The sequence below is a fragment of the Abrus precatorius genome, unplaced genomic scaffold (assembly GCF_003935025.1).
Source record: "Abrus precatorius isolate BTA unplaced genomic scaffold, Abrus_2018 Scaffold8, whole genome shotgun sequence".
In the NCBI taxonomy this organism is placed as follows: Eukaryota; Viridiplantae; Streptophyta; class Magnoliopsida; order Fabales; family Fabaceae; genus Abrus; species Abrus precatorius.
Window position 1 is genome coordinate 31,046,588 of NW_020874428.1, and position 18,195 is coordinate 31,064,782.

An 18,195-nucleotide genomic window follows, 5' to 3' on the forward strand; every position below is an offset into this window, starting at 1 on the left:
AATAGTTTTTAACTTTCTGAAAAAATATAACTCATAGTTACTTAAAATTAGAATGCCTAATAAATTTATTTTGTTATCGTTAATATGTGAGTAGTTCATACAGGGTGAAAAGGGGTTTCTACTAAAGAGACAAACTGTGTAGGTATTAAGGAAAGATCATCACTTCCTACTCCCCGCAAGGAAACTAGAATCTAATCACAAGTTTGGATGACACATTCCCGTCGATCTTTGACACGTGTCCCCTAACCTCTCATCATATTCCACACACTTGAGGATACCACATTTTGTCAAGCCCCACCAATTCCCGGTTTAATTATGTGCATTATTACCATAGGAATTTTTATTATATTCTGTTTGTTTCCTTTTTATTTTCTTCCACTTGGTTTTGTGTTTGATAATAATACACACAAAAAAAAGGTTTTAGTTTTCGAATTTCACCATTTTTATATAAACATTAAACAAATATAATTCTTAATGAATTAAAAACATTTCTTATACTTCTTTACCAAAATAAAAAATAATCCTTTTTTTCTTTTATATAATTTTCTTCTTTCTTTTTCCTTCAAAAGTCCGAACTGTTACAAATGCGTCCCCGCTCACTGTGATTAATGGTAGACTTTGAAAATATACACTATAATTCTTGTACTGAGGAAATTCAAGCACTGTGTAAATTGTGGAAATCTATATTCTTTGTTAGGTATAATTGGCTTGAGTGCAAAGATTATTACAAGAAATGATAACATGTCAAACTAAGCGAGAAAATTTCCTCATATAGCAGCATTTGTTGCAAGTGATTATACCATAAGAAGGCATCTATGCCAACCCCAACTCTTTAAAACTGATAAACTATAGTTGAAGTAGAAACCAATGAGAATTTAATTTCACAATAGGTCACTTTGTTGGGAACCATGCCACTAGGAATATTTTGGGTTCAATGAGAGTGACACTGACATCGTCCATAGTTTCCTGTGATATTGTCAAAAGATTGCCGGGTTTTCAGGATTTATGGCGTTGACATTTCTGTAATGGACGGTGTACTCCATCAAATTGCAAACAATATCCTCTCTGTGTTCGTGTAGTATTTTGGAATGAAAAACAAGGACTATCTTTTCTGCTTTATGTCAAATTTATGAGCCTTTCATATAATATCTATTTTAAAAGTATACAAATTAAAAAATTTTAATTACTAAACATAATTATTTATAATTTGTTAATGAGTTTTGATACTATTAATTACTTAAATAGTATAAATATTTTAAATGTATAAATTTTTATACAGATAATATATAGAAACGAAGATAATATTTTTTACATATTTAAATTAAAAACTGTGCAATAAAAAGAGTAAAAATAAAATATAGGAGGATTTAATTTTATTATCTTTCTAACAATCTTTCTATTATTTTATAAAATAAGTATTAAATAAATAACTCATACAATCATTATATTAAAATATAAAAATATTTTAATAATTTTTATTTAATAATTAAGAAGATTTATGGATATAAAAGATAGAATAAATATAATTATATAAATTTTATATCCTTAGCCTCTGCATTAGTATCAAAGCGTCTTTGACCCAAATTTCTACGTGTGTAACGTGTGTTTATTTTCACCTTTTTTTCCCCCTTATCCCTAATCTTTGACCTCTTTGAATTTGAGGCACAAGCGTGTATTTTCATGCCTCTTAAGAAGTATACTTATGTTAGGTATAAAAGGTGTAGAACAGTGGAAAGAGTGCATGGCAACTCAATCACAGAAAGGGGAGAAAAGAAAAGAAAATTTAACAATCCATTGTATTGCAATTGACAAACTTTACCATCTGCTTTCTCGATTAATGCAGTTGTTTGCAAAGGATGTCCTGTCTTATATATATATAATGGCATAAAATGCACACCATTGACTAGTTTCAAATGCAATATGTGCTGAACTCTTAGCTTGAAGAAATTCTATATTATTGTTGACGAAAACTTTAATTTGGTTTATTTTGTCGTTAGACTAGTAATAAATCACTAACAACATACCGATGTTCCAATGTTAAACTTTTCAAAGAATAAGCAAAAAAATATTACATTTTCTGATATTACATTTTTAAAGAGTCACACCAATTATGTTTAAGAATGAGCATGCATGAATTGTACAAACCGCCTTTAAGAGAATAAGAATTGAGCATAAAATGTCAAGTAGTTAATGAGAAAAAAATTTAGACATTTTAAGCTAATATTTTAACTCTCAGATTAAGCAAAAATTCTTTATAATTGTATACGAGAAATTAAAATATCAAATCAAAGTTTTAAACTTACAGATATATTTTATAACTAAATCTTGTAATAGTGGCGGATAGGTTATGATTTCTTCTATAATTCGTTATGTTAACTCGTAATTCTCTATCGGGCAAATTATTGAATGATTCATATATATAAGTTTAATGATCTAAATACATATAATTTAATAATTTAGATTTCTTCTGTCCAAATATAGCGTTAGATTCCATGCACACGGTTATCGACTCTTCTTATTCATGATTTTCTTGGAGGGCTCTGAAGGACTGAAGACTGCGAATTTGAATAAGACTTCTTTCCATTAATATTTGATGATTTACTGCTCTTGGAAGGGATTTTTGTTATTATGTGGAGTGCTTGTGGATTCTTTCTTAGTTGTGTCTTTCTTTATCAACATTAGTACCTAGATCATAATTAGGGCTATGAGGTGGACATTGTTATTTGATTTAGGAGTTTTCCCTAATTAAGTTTATTTTATTTTGCCAATTATATGTTACGAATTAGCCATTTTTAATATGATTTGTAAATTAATTGATTAATTAACAGGTAGCATACTAGCATTCACGATTAGTTTTTTCTAGTTTAATTGGATTGACGATTATTGCATTACCAAACCTTGATCAAATTCTTGATTTCTAATAAATTAAATAGCAAGGTTTTTGGCTCTCTCCATTTTTCTTGTCTTTTGCCTCTACATGACTTAACTAAGCACTAGTTTTAGGATTAAAAACAATGTCTACATCAAACACAAAACTACCATCTTTAGTTGTAAGAAATAAATATTTTATTGGTCAAGACTAATAAAAAAATTATATATCATAAATTTATATTTTATTTTAAAATATTTATAATATTAAATAATCAAATTGGTGTATTATATATTAAATGAATAAATTATTAATATGAATTAAATATATAATAAATTATAACTAATATATCTAAAATAAATTTTTATATTTTATGATTAAAATTAAAAAATATTCATAATTATTTTTATAAATAAAAAAATGTCTGATAGTGGTTTATTACTGTACAATTTACATTAATTGCTAGTTGGACATAACAGGAGATGTGATGCCAGTTTGTTTTAGTATGCAAAGGTTGACCTCGTTAATCATTGCGACGTACCCTCGGAAATGCCGAAAATAAACTCTTTTTCCACTCTGCTATGTGGTCATGCCTGTGCATACTTAAGATTGAGCAAAAGCAACTTTCCTCAACTATGTACGTGAATGTAAAAAATTGGTAATATACACATAATATTATTACATTTAATTATTTTTATCTTTCACTTATTTTTTTACACACACATCTTAAAAATATATTTATAAATTAAAAGAAAAATATTCATAAAATATTTCCTCAACTATGTACGTGACGTGAAACACGTTTTATGTTCCGACATATTCTTTTGAAAATAATTAAGAAGGAGATTTTGGCTTTTCGCAATATATTGGTTCCTTTCCCTTTTTTCTTTTTGTAGTATTTCGTTCGCTATGTTTTATTAATGGATTTATCAAAGTAGGATAATCAAAGTTCATTTGTAATTCGTCGCCTTCTCATATGTTAACTAAAGTTGATTTTAGTTAAAGCATGAGCACTCTTTGGTGGAGTATATAAAAATAGAAGGGCATGTACAATTTGTCTTGAGAAATATACTAAACTTATGAAATCCAAACATGGCTTAATAAAACGTGGTAAAAGAAGAAGCCGCCAAAGCAAAACATAAAAGAAAAGGACGAGCACCATTGTCGTGTCCTTCTGACGCACTCTTTGGGCTTTGGAACTAAATTATTAAGGTTACTAAGCAATATTATAATCCTAAGCGTGAATCTATGTTCCCTAGTCTTTGCCAGTTTTATAAAGCATACGTAACTATGTTGGTTTCTAACTCTACATTCGCAGCAATTGCACATAAAAATAAGCAATGCTTCCTTCATGATTCACAAGCAGCCCCCCGTGCGGTCTGCCAGAGCAAGTTGTATGTTGCATTGCACTCACTATACAAATTGGAAAAGTCTACCACCATAATCGTAATAATAATAGCTTATAAGCTTTGTCTTGGTTAATTTAATCAACTTGCATGTCCTCTTCTCTCCCACGGATTTGATTGTTCAAATGCCTCAAAATTAGAGGGGTTGCCATTATCTAGTTACTTTTCAAGTCAGAGTTCACACCATGAATATTGGTGGTGACGGGTGGCCGTGGAGGAAATCAGATTCGGGACACCACGAAACATGCCACGTGCCCGGTTGCACCGCCATGCCATGACACATGTCTATACTTTATCTAGAGGCTATGGGGGGGGACCATTCAACATGATCATTTTAATTAGTAAAAACCCACTTTTGGGTTGGTGACCTTTTATTGTGAGACATGTATATGTAATTGGAATTTGTGTTCTTTTTTTCTCATAAAGTTATCAAGACGATATCTTTCGATGAAATTATAGAATTGATATTCGTATCGCTTGCATGGGTGATGTCTTCTTGTGATTGGTGCTGCAGGCACAACTATGCTTGTGTTAGAGTAGGTGTGTGTTATTTTTGAAAGATTCGTAGGTTAGGATCAAAGATTGAGCATATCTCACAATGTTGATTATTTAGATAACCGTCCGTGGTTACGTTCTCAGGTGGAAAATTGACCACCTTCACTAGTAACCATCATACATGTCATTTTACTTGGATCCAATGCAAAGCCAAGTCATCAAATCCTACATTCCCACTAGAGATAATAGATGCTCAAATGCCATCATTATGAAATATCCACAAGAACAATCCCATTCTGAGCTGTTAATTAATATAACAAATGTTCATTAGTACTTTTAAGATATTATTTATGCCCAGTTGCCATTTTTTAACGTGACTTTTAATTTAAAATGTATTCATTTCTTAATGCGTTTTCTTCGAGGGAATAACAAAAATTCCAATTTATTTATTATGTCTTCTCTTCATTTAATTTTGTCTCTAATTTCCCTCCATTCAAATTGCATATGGTTTAAACGTTGAGTTGCGTAAAGGATCTATTCAAATTTTTATCCCTTTTCATTCTTCTCTTTATTTTGTCGTTACCGGGCCCTAGTTTTTATTTGGTCATAAATAAATGATTATATATATTCCTTCTCAATATTTTTTTGGGTGGAGGGTTGCTATATGAAAAAGGGAAGAACGAAGATAGAAGATAAAGATAACAAGGGAAAAGATGAAGATTATGACGAGCCGGCTATGTAACAACACAAGTTGTGACCAGAGAAAGCTCAAGAAAGTGATGTGTGATGAGTCTTCGAGTTTGTGGAGAAAATATGACTAAGATTTGAAGAAGGATAGGTAGTCCAGATACAATGGCACTTATCAGATTAAGTCCACGATGTAAAACGACATGTCTTTTAGAACCTTTCCAGTTTTTTCTTCTTTTGGATTTATTCAATTCAATGGTTTACTTATAATGCTAATCTATTCCCCCATTATGCCATGATTCGACTTTTTTTATTTTTAGGTTTTTCGCTTTTCATGGCTCTAGGCAAAAACTTAGTTTTTATTTTATTTATAACGAAAATGTTCCTTCTAAATTAAAATATTTGGCTGCATGCTATTCGTCTTCTTGTATGATGTTACTTCTTCTTATTCCTTTGTTTGAGAGATAGTAACGTGCATTTTTAACCATATTGTTAAATCATTAAATAGAAAATTTTTAAAAATATTAAATTAATAATGAATAAATATTTTAAATAAGGGTAAATATCAGAGGAATTATGAATAGTAAATATAAGAAAATTAAGTAATAAAAAATTATATTTTATTTAAATACACAAACATTTGAAAATTTTTTATTTGACATAAAAAATTATAATTCTACAATATTTTAAAAATATTTTTATTATATAAATAAAAATAATATATAGTAATCTTCAGTTAAATCTCAAGATCATTAAAAAAAAGAAGGAATGAGATAATAATGACAGCATTGATAATTTTGAATCTTTGAGTCCACTTACATGCTGGCTTCGTTGCAATTGTCATAAGTGTTATATTCAACTTATGTTTTATGATCTTATCCTCTCTTGCTTCTATGTCATTGATGTCACTATTATTACCTCATTTTTCATTTTTTTTATAATTTCAACAAATGAATAAATTGAATACACACTAAAATCGGAATATCTAAAGTATGTATAGCTATAATACTGTTTGGATGGGAATAATTTAAATTTTTTTATTAATACTGCCTATACAAATAAAATATATTTCTTTTTTTTATAGTCTGTTACTTAAAAACTTTAAAATTAAGTGTGTTTAACCTAGTATAATTTTGAGACAAATAAAATGTGTGAATAAAAATAAAATATATTAAAAAATATTGTATTAATTTATAAGATAATCGTCAATCTCAAAAATTAAAGTAAGATTTTTTTAATATATTATAATTCGAGGACTAATCATGTAGAAGTTAGTAGGTATGTAACATCGCAAAAGTTGAGTAATTATCAATAAAAAAAATGCAAAAAAAAAAAAAAACACAAAAAAAGAATAGTTCCTCAAAATATTAGTAAATAATAATTTTTTTAAAAATTATAATATTTAATATTATTAATACATCAAACTATGAAAAATCTAGTAATTTTTAATCAATAATATTATTTATATATTTTTATTGTATGTTTTTAAACACACATTAAAAAAACTAATTTTAAAATTAGTCTTTAAATATATCCTTTGTATTATATTTTACTTTTTTAATTTATTAATAAGCTCTTTAAAAAATAAATGTGTAATGTAGTAATTTAACGTATCACTAACTGTGTTAATTAAAAATGTGACTGAAAAATGATTTATTATTATCTTTTGATAATATTTTATTAATACTGTGCACAAATATAAAATATTTTTTTAAATAATAGTTTGTTCTAATATTTTTATTTAATATAGTTAAAAATATATTAATGTGTCACATAATCACATTTATGAGAATTAACATATTTTAATAAATAGATTAAAATAAATGATAAATTATATATTTAAAGATTTATTTTAATATAATTTTTAAAGACTAATTTAAATGATTCTTTATCTTATAAAAATTAGTTTAAGTTTTAATCCTTAAATATTTGTCCAAATTATGAAGGGTATTGATGTTAAGCTTCTCTATGTATTTGGGCCCTATCTCAAACATTCTTGAAAAGAGCCAGTCATATTTTGAAGTCCCTGCTGATAGCTCGTCCTAATGTAATCTGACTCAAATGCACCTTCTGTTTATTTGTTACTAGCAATTTTGTTAATTGTACGGAAATTTATATGTTTAAATAATCTTTTAAACAAAAATAAATAGAATATTAATATTTTTATTATCAACAATAAATATTACACTGTATTAAATAAAAATAAATTAAAAATTTATAACTTCTAAAATTATTAAAATCGAGATATAATCAATATTTTTATATGATATAATAGACTTAAACTTTATTTGATGTAAAAAAATATACATTCAATCTTATATAATGTATTATTTTTAATTCAAATTAAATTAAGTAATTATATTTTAAAAAATAAAAATGTAAATAAAATATTGAATGTAAGAGAAATTATGTGACTTAATAAAAATAATAATATTTTTTAAAAATGCTTTTATTTTTTAAAAAAACTAAATACATAATGTAGGAGTAGAAAAAAAAATCAATGCAAACATTCAATACAAATTAAATCGCACAACTTAATAGAAGTAGTTATAATTTAATTTATTCAAGTGAGGGTAAGTTAAGATCATAAAATTACTATTTATTTAGTAAATTAGTTTGTAATGTATTCAATTAAATTTGTGAAGGAGTGTCTTAAACTTCCTACACTTAAGAGACAATTATGATACGTTATTAATACTCAAAGTCTCTATAAGTCGGAAGTCCAAAAGCACTATAAATATAGGGTGTTTTTTCTTTTGTTGATCTATAAGTCCACTGTATTCAAGTTCAATAAAATAAAACAATCTAATATTGTTGCCCATGAATCAAGTTCTGACTTGGAGTGAACAACATATATTTCTTTTATGTTTTTCTTTTTCCTTTCTTTTCTCATAGCTGTCTATCGTTCTCAACTTGTTTTACATTCATTTTCAAACGTCTTACGTGATACAAATAGCAAAATTTAAGAAAGCATTTCTTTATGCGAGATTAATAGTAAATAGTAGTGTGAATGTTTTTAAATTTGAAGGTATAGTTACACCAATGAAATCAAACACATGTAGAACACAGTAGTCATTTCAATAGGTTAGCTACTTGTGAACATGTAACCTTACTCACATGCAGTCATTAATTAGCCAAGTTTTGGAGTTTGAATCGGCAACAGTTCCTCCACAGTAGAAACCCAGTTCAAATGGATCACGCTTTGTTCACTATATGTCAGTGTTAGCAAAATATTTGTTAAAGTTGGATTAAATTAGCCAGTAGAGCAAATTAATGGGTTAGAAACTAGTTAAATTGGTAAAAAAATGGATAACATTAGGCAAAAATCTGTAAATAATCAAAATGCATTTTATAAATTTTTTTACTCTAAAACGTTGTTAAGATAAAATTTATTAGGACTTTTTATTTTATTTTATAGAACATGTAAATAATTCTTTTATGTTGATTTAAAAATTTAACTAAATTTTAACTACAAATATTATTATTATCAAATTGATCATATTTCAATTATGGTTGAACTAATAAATTACAAGCCAAAATCCTTACCAACGTAATAACGATTTAACAAACATTAGTCAGCAAAGTAATAATTCTAGAAACAGAGAACCTCACTTACATCCGAGCTAGCTCTAGAGGCTTGCCTCCTTGCTGAAACCTTATGCTAAAAGAATGTGGTTTGGTTAAAGCTCAACATTTTTTTTTATTAAATATAGTTAAAAACCCATGCAGCTAGTTTTTTTCTTACTTAAAAAAAAACCATTCACGATTACTTTGATCTTAGTTAATGAAAAGCCTTTAGAATTCTTGGCATGTGATAGAATGATTATGCTATATGAAGCCTTTTTAATAGTTTCTTTGGGTACTAGCGCTGTATGTAGATTTAAAGTCTTCATATTGGAAAACCTTTTTGGTTTCAAATTAAAACTTTAACAGAGGATAATGTTATCTTTTCTAAAATGTTTATTTTAACACCAAGAGGGGAAATACATTAATAGACTAACATGAAACCTTGTCGGAATTTGTACAGTGTATGTAGCAAAGTCCATACCCACTCGTGCACTTGCTTGGTGCCAACAATAGAAGCTTCTCAAATTAAGATATAATATCCCAAAGGGTGATTTCAGTCAAATCAGGAATGTATGTTTCATTGTGAAGATATTATAAATTAATATGTTAGTAACCAATATATTTTGAGAAGGAAACTTTGATTTTGATCATTGTGGGGGTGTTACATGCAATGATTTCATTTTACTGGCCAGACTCTGAAATGCATCTTAAACCTGCCACTTTTTCACATTCAACATAAACAACTCAACAATGTCAGCTGAGTTACAACAAAATTTTGCCTACCCTATGTAAAGGAGGGAAATCAACTTCCAAAATACATTCTTACAATGTTTGGCAAGTCAACTGGGTAAGCGTTGCAGCTATAAAAATGCAAATTTCAGTTACATTGTAATTATATTATAAGATAATAAATAATCTAAGACAAATAAAAAGCATTCAAATAACATTTAATGTGAACAAGAAGAAGTAGAATGTAACAGCCAACTTAATTGTGTCTCTATTATTTTGCAATAACACCTAAATCTCTTTGACATTAAGTAGTTGACCTTTTTATTCGTTGACATTTATTTTTGTGTCAACTTCTTTTTGGGAGTTTGATCCTTATCTAGTCAACTAATCCACTTGTTGTTATATTTACAAAACACATGTTTGAGGAAAAATAAATAACTATTGTTGGGTTTTGACATTTTGGTCAACATTCAACTGGTTACACGAGTAAGAAATGTCCCGTGAATTGTAAAGTTCTATTCTTATGGTCCTTGTTGAATTGGAAATTTCTAGGATTTTCTTGGTTGCAGATTATGTCAATGTGTGTCCACTCCACATTGTTTTTTCATTACGTAATTCTTTTATAGCGAAGATTGTATTTTCAAAATTAAAATATAGTATAGTGTTGATCAATTGAATAATAATTATAAGATTAATAATTATATACATATATGTTTTATAAATTTTTTAATTAATTACTATAGTAATAGTTTATCCTCTAAAATGTACTTGTTCACTTTTTTTTTTCTCTCTATTTCAACCTCTCACGTTTTTGGGTGAATTGTACTGCGAAGGCTGGAAAGCCCAGCTTAGATATAATTGGAATTGACTTGGGTTCAGGACCCGTTTAGCCTTCGTCCGATATGGGTTACTGGATTTACGTAAATAAGTTTTTGGGCCATTTTGTGAATACTTAACAAAATAAAAAAAGAGAGAGTGGATTCAGCAAATGTGAATAAAGTTTAGGTGCTTGTTAGCGTTTGTATAGTCATTAATAATTTTGTTAATGAGTATCTGCTCGTAACAAATGTTAAACCAGTATATTAGACGGAACTGGTAAAATACTTAAAAATAAATAAATAATGGAAACGGTATTTAATAGCATCAATATATTAAATATTATTATTCCTTGAAGAAGGCGAACGGTTTCTTTTGCCGCTTGTAGGCTTCCACTGCTCTTGCAAAAAGCTTTCAAAAGTAGACACTCGCTTACGCAGCTCACTCTGGAAAGTGAAGGAAAGCACCAGAAAATTTGGCTAAACTTTTACGATATTGAAATTCGATTCAATTATCATCATTCTTAATTTCGCTGTAATAACAAATTTTGCATCGTATTCAGAATTCTCCTTATACTTTGCTCTCGTCTTGCTCCAAAGAACTTGCTTCGCAGTTTCTTGGTTTCTTGGGCAACTTTTTCGGCAAAATCCCTTTCTCAAACTCAAGCGAACTCTCATTGCAAATTAAACTGCGCTTTGCGAACTGCGATCTTTGTTGTGATGAAAACTAGGGAATCAATCGGCCAATATTTCGCTGAAAAAAAAAATAAAACTGATCGAGAATGTTCTTCGGCGGTGATCCTTCTACGCGGAGGCGTGTTGATTTGGGAGGTCGCAGCTCAAAGGCAAGTGACATGAAGAAACTTCTAGAACAGACATGTATTGAAGGATGTCGGCGCTTACGTTTGCGCCAGCAGAACACTGCTGCGCTTAAAATTCAGGTATAAGTGCGTTTTCTTGGTTCTAATCTTGCGATTCCGTTGTGCATCACTGTTTCTTGCGACTGTTCCGCTCATCGTAATGCTTCATGGTGCGAAAATTTTCTTGGTTTTAACTGTTTCTTGCATTGCATGTCTTCCATCGTGTTGGAAAAAAGTTTAGACACCCAAATGTATTACTACTTATATACTAAAAAAATATTTATTGTCAGGAATGTATATGATGCAAGAAGTGATGATGGTATTCTGGCTTGCTGTCTAGTTATATAAGCATAGCATAACTTCTTGCATAGACGGGAGAGAAAGTACAACTGAACTGAGGGAGGGTGGAGTACCAAAAATGTAAAAGAATTCCAATGAAGTTCTTGAATCTCTTGGATCGATATGTATATATTCCCTTGAAACAACTGAGTGGATGGTGGAGTACCAAAGAAAATCCATAAACACATTCCCATCCCATAATAGATGCAAGGACATAAAAATAGACAACCTTGAATTTCTGGGGATTCCTTTGCAACTTGTTACATGCAAAGAATTGCAAAAGTATACTGCTATAAAATCAATGACTTCTTATTCTTGCCAAAACACTTAAAATGTATCTAAGGAAATTGGTCCAAGCTGAAAGGACATGCCCTTGGTTTACCAAGAACAAATTATTTCACTATCTCATGACAAGTTAGCCACTTTAAGTTGGAGGAATAAATTGCAAATGTTTCTGGATCTAGATCTGCTCTGCACATGAGACACTCATTAGAAGAAATCGCTGTGTTAAGTCTACTAATCTGTAAGGTGTATTAATTCTATTCTGTATTGTTTTAAAAATGAATGACTTAATCGTACTGTGAGTTTAAGACTTACAAGATGAGTTTGTCAATGGGAATCTCTGAAGATTAAAAGATTGCGTCAGAAACTGATATAAGGACTTAAAAAGCCACACCAAAATAATCCAAAATCCAATTTACCTGTTTGGGTTTGAGTAGCTAGAACTAGAATCAAGTAAAAGAAGATAGGACTTTGCTTCACTAGTTTCTCTGTCACTCGAGTTTTTGGTAAGAGAAAGTTCCAAGAAAACGAGGACCTCAAATGGTATAAAAGAACTTTTTTATGCGGAAGTTATGCATAGAATTAAAGGCGTAGGTTTTAGAGGAGAGAAAAACCTCGAACAAATGTTCCTGTATCCCTTTTCCTCTTTCATTATACCCATTGGCCTTCCCCCCAACTTGATGTGAATTATTTTGATGTTGTTTCATGGTTGCTATTTAAGGAAGTCATATATAAAACTGACTTAATCCATCAATGATATACTGTTTGCTTAAGATTTCAACATTAAAGGTTTTGATTCCAGTAATTTATTAATACACTACTTTCAACTCTTTCATTGCTTGTTTTAATTTTGGCAATGGTAGGTGCGCCTCAATTTGTATGATTTCATGGTAACTTTATTTTAAATTTATAAAATGGTTTGAATATTCAGTGCTAAATGAAAATAAGATTGAACTTTTGTGCAGTTCCTTAAGTTTATCGTGTAACGATATTATTAGTAGATCCAATTATTTAACTTACAAATTATTGACGTCAAGATATAATTCAGCAACAATATTTGACTGTTTCAAGCAATATTGTAGCAATGAAAGGAAAGGGAGGAAAAAAAGGGCGCGCAATTCTCAATCATAATCCTTGAGCTGGTGGTACCTCATTCAGATCCACTCCCTCCTCAGGCAAGTCTGAAGTAAATGGTCCCAAGATCCCATCACCGCTGAGAGTCAATCCACTCTGTGAACCAAAAAGTGTTAAGGTGACATAGGTCCATCTAAAGAACAAATATAATAACTCTAGCATGCATGGACGTTGTAGGTGATCAAAATATGATACCAATCAAACCCCAAGATAAAATTGCTAATCGCTGGAAGAAGTAATGTTTTCTTATCTCAATTCAGGTAATTAAACGATTCAGAAATCTAAAATATTAAATTCCACTTATATAAATGCACTGTGAAATTCCTTGTCTTATAAGATGGCTTTTAAAACATTTTATTTTTGTCATTTCAGAAGCTCCAACACTCTTCTTCAGCAGCAGTACGAACTGACTTTGTTATGCTTTTTGTATTTTAGTCTCTTTAATCCCTTGCTGTTACTCCATTTTCATTGGATTCAGATTTTTGAACATATAATAAACCAATAAATACCTCAGGTTGGAACCTAAGCATGTCTGCACGAGCCATAGCTTCTGCTTGGGCTATTCTCTCTCTGAATGTCTGAGCCATCTCCTCCGCCTTTAAGGTAAAAACAAAAAGGATAAGAATTACAAATGTGGATTCTCCTTCAAAAATGGCAAGGCTAATAAAAAAGGGTTGGATTTGATTTCAAACGTGTAACAGAACTAAAAGGGAATAGAACAAAAAAAGAATCCATTGATAGATAGCTAAAAAAGTGTAAGAACTAATGAAAGCCCATTTCACATTTGTAATTACATATGTAATGAGTAAAGGTTGAAGAACCTTTCTTTTCAAAATACCTTCTCAAAGACAAGCTTTGGATTGCGGATCATGTCTCCAGGTGTGGGTTCCAACTTCTTAGTGGAAAGACTCACTCGACCTCTCTCTCGATCATGACTCAAGATCATCACCTAAATAAATAAATAAATAATTGAGTTATTTAAATGCACACAACATTCTTAAATCTAGGCAAACATCCTTATTATATGTTTACCTTCAGTATGTCACCAGGTTGAAGAACAGTTGAAATATCAGTTACCCGGTCATGACTTATCTGACTAACATGAAGCAGGCCATTAATTCCACCAATATCAATGAATGCACCATATGGCTTCAGGCTTTGAACAGAGCCAGTAACTACTGATCCAATTCCTAGCTGTGCCTGGTTGCCGGCTATGGCCTTGCGGTTACTGAGGACAAGTCTAGCCTGTTCCTCATCTACCTCCACAAACTTAAGAGGAAGCTCCTTCTCTAGAAGCTCTTCTAAACTTGAGTTCTGAGAAGAAGCAGAAGCATTTGAGCTGTTTGCTTCAAAAGTTTAAGAAAATTTAAACCCTCTTAGGGAGCTTGGTGAAAGATAGATTTTTTTCCCTTTTTGCCACAAAATGATCTACTTTAGAACTTGTAGAAGCATACAAGTCTTGCTAAGAAAATCGCATATCTTAATTTCAACATTGATAGAAGTGTTAGAAGTATTTTTGAACTCACATGGTAAACTAGTAATGTTTCACTAATAATTTGCAATTTGCAGTTAGTGATTGGTAAAACACAATTAGTTCCCCACCCTATAATTTGAAACTCTTGACAAACGGAAAGTTTAAGCCAAATAAGTCAATGTGGCTCCAAAGCTAACCGTTGATATTTGTGACAGTGGAACAAATCCTCTAAGGCCTTCCACCTCAGCCACCACTCCACCTTTGTTTACACCAACAACCTGCCACAAGAAGTGCGTGTAAGACACACATAGATGAAGCATTTAATGTAATCTAATCAACACTAATAGGATTAGGAATAGTTTTAGTAATGCTCAAATGGATGTCATGTCATGCCATATCATGAATATTTGATTTTCATAGTGTGGCAAGCAAACCCACCTTACCCTTGACAACAACATCTTCTGCTTGAAGCTGTCTACAACGTTCCCATGCAAGATCATACTGAATAGCCCTTAAACTCAAGATCAAGCTATCATCAGCTTCATTCTCACCAATGATCAGAAACTCCTCTCTCACCCCACCAACTATTCCTGCTTCTTCTACATGCTTAACCCTGTGGATACACGCCTCTTGCAAAGGCAAGTACGCTGAGGACTTTGCAGTAATATCAACAACTGCACCATTCGCATCTGTGCAGAACACAGTACCTTTAACCTGAATTGAAAAAATCACACCCAACCTTTATTAATTAGCTCCATAATAACACAATAAACTCACAATTCAATGCCACCCCATTATTCCCTTTCAGCTTCAAATCAAATGCAAAAGAAATCAAGTTAATAAGAAGCAATAACAGTGGGCGAGAGTGAGTAACCTTTGTGCCAACTTCAGAATCAAAGTCATACTTATCGAGAGCCACAGTGAAGTCTTCGAGAGTGAAGGAAACACCTTCCATGGGAGCAGTGCGGCACCTGTCGTAGGCTTCATGGAAGAGTTCCTTAAGTTTCAACCTCTCTTTGTTCTGTGCATTTGATATTGCTATTGAATTCACTATGGGAAGCGAAACGCGCTTCTGTGTTTGGATCCAAGTGAAGGGTTTTGAGAAGCGAGAAAATGAGAGTGGGGAACATCTCAACCCGCTGAATTGCAGAGCCAGGGACGCCATGTTAACTCAGATAAGGTGCTTCCTCATTATCTGTCACTCCTTTCACTTTGGATAATATGTAACTGTTTGTTTTAAGTTTTAACTGTTTTCTCGTTTTCCCCATTTTCATGTTTGTCCATTAACTTTTCATTAGTTTTTTACCTTCAAATCATGGAGATTCAATTAATGTCAACTTTATCTTAAAGGGAATGATTAATTAAATTTTTAAACGTGTACTTTGATAAATGAAAAATCAATAAATGATAAAATTTATTAAAATTTTAATATTTAATGTTTTAATGGATTTTAATAATAACTTCTTATGTATGTTCTTGGTATACATATTAAAATATTAATAAGTATATTTTATTAATTGGTGTTGTAAGATTGGTTAAAAAAATTTAAAGTAAAAATTTATTAAAAATTATGATAATAATTTTTCTATTGTGTATGTTATGTATAATAATTTTTTATTGAAAATTATAAGATATTTTATTTTTACTCATGTTATATTCATAAGTTTTTTTATTTTTTATATAATTTATTTCTAATAATATCACCATGTGTGATAATTTTTTTAAAAAAAATATAATATAATTACATTTATTGAGATTTAAATTCGAAATTATAAGTTAAGCTAAAACAAATTCTTAAAAGTTTATTTACATATTTAGTGATATAACATTTAATTATTAATCTAATTTATTTGTTTAAAAAGTATATTCTTATATGACAATTCTCATGATTTATGTTTCATATAAATTTTTAATAATTATATATTTTTTAATAAGGTTACATTTTTATAATTTTTTTTAAATAAAAAATAAACTTAGAATGTTCTTAAATCAAATATGATCTTCTTCGATAAGTTTTATTTTTTAAGGATTCAGAACACACACGTACATGTCAAAAACTTTTTTTTTAACTATTTATCTAAATCTTAAGAATAATTTGGGTTTACCCATGTGATGAGATTGTCAGTTATTTCATAATAATAACTTTATATCCATATTTTTAACATAGACAAAACTTAACATTCACACAAAATTATTAATTTAATCTTCGAAGTCTTTAACTTGTTGGCTCTAATTCAGTATATTCATGTGGTACATATTTATTTTGAAATGGAGAATAAAGAAAGGGATGATCTCTATGCATTTGCCATCGACATTGCCTTTGCTTTTTGCAATCAAAGCCATCACCGAAGGCAAAGAATTTGTTTCTCCACTTAGAACTAGACAATGTAATGTCACATTTATATTTAGGATCCTCAATCCAACCACCGCAGAATGTAAAAGATGCTTCTGGGTTCAATGTTAAGTTTTCAAACGACAAGGTGTCACCACAAGTAATTATCATCTTATCATTGTTCACATCATATCCTGAAATATCATCAGCTAAACGATTTTCGAAGGAAAGTGTATACCTTCGTGCACCCAAACAACCCCAATTCCATGCATATGTCACTTGAAAAAATAATATTAGTGTCACAACAATGTGCATTATAATGTTTGTGGAAATGTTAGTAACAGCTTCGTCTATCAATCTTCCTCTCATTAGTGCCATGAATAGGAATCTTCAACTTACTGATGCATGTTCATATTATGACCCTTAAATAGCTAAAGTGGAAGTAATTAATAGCTAGAGAAAAAAAAACTCCAAAAATGAACTTTAATTTGTTTTGCGTTTGATAAACTTTATTTATTATGTATAAAACTGAAGTCGAGTTCACACCAGTTTAAAGTTTGAAAACAAACTCATGTGATTAAAAATAACAAATTCTTAAGTTAAATTATTACATAAGAAAATATTAATAAAAAATATAAAGATAATTAAAGAAAAAGACAAGTGATCCACATACACATAAAAGATATATTAACAATGCTAAACATAGGAATGGCACCCTCACTGGGTGTGGTCAGGAAGAACACTTTATCCACATATCCAATTTCTTCTCCATTCAATGAGGTATCTATGAAGAGCAAGCAAAGGAGGTTTTTTCGTTTCATGAGAGTTTGACTAACATGTGAAGACTTTGCTACTTGGTGACTTGTCGCTGGAATATTGATCATCAACAAAATCAAAATCTATGAGTTACAATATTCCCTAAAAATCGGAATAAAGAGACTTTCGAAAATTATCAAAAGACCCAATCAGATAGAGAAGGATTTGGCTGATGGTGGCAATAGACAGTTGGTAAACCATTAGACTTGAGTTTGGAAAGAACATGAATCTATCATTTTTCATGAAGAACTAGCACTGTTATTATCTTTGGAAAAGCACCTCCTAAAGCTGGGATAGCTGACTTTAGGTAATCTAAAAATAAAACTTGTCAATGACTCCGCTAATCTATTTCATCCAACCAAGTTGAAAACTCCACTAAAGACCCAATGC

The 18,195-nt window shown here is 30.1% G+C and overlaps 1 protein-coding gene across 1 annotated transcript; it reads right to left on the minus strand.

Annotated features, from left to right (window-relative positions):
* Positions 1 to 12,936: 12,936 nt before the first annotated feature.
* On the minus strand, positions 12,937 to 15,879 carry LOC113846640 (30S ribosomal protein S1, chloroplastic). Its single transcript, XM_027475130.1, has 7 exons — positions 15,532 to 15,879; positions 15,096 to 15,371; positions 14,855 to 14,935; positions 14,216 to 14,497; positions 14,022 to 14,132; positions 13,693 to 13,779; positions 12,937 to 13,279 (listed from the first exon to the last, which is right to left on the minus strand). Exons 1-7 carry the CDS (start codon positions 15,820 to 15,822, stop codon positions 13,175 to 13,177), a joined length of 1,233 nt encoding a protein of 410 aa, XP_027330931.1. The 5' UTR covers positions 15,823 to 15,879; the 3' UTR covers positions 12,937 to 13,174.
* Positions 15,880 to 18,195: the final 2,316 nt, after the last annotated feature.

Bases quoted from the DNA above. Each gene is read 5' to 3' on its own strand.
- LOC113846640 (XM_027475130.1), bottom strand. From the start codon at position 15,822: ATGGCGTCCCTGGCTCTGCAATTCAGCGGGTTGAGATGTTCCCCACTC. The intron at 14,936-15,095 runs GTGGGTTTGCTT...TTCTTGTGGCAG, and splicing joins ATGTTGTTGTCAAGGGTAAG to GTTGTTGGTGTAAACAAAGG. The intron at 14,498-14,854 runs GTTAGCTTTGGA...GCTTCTTCTCAG, and splicing joins CACTGTCACAAATATCAACG to AACTCAAGTTTAGAAGAGCT.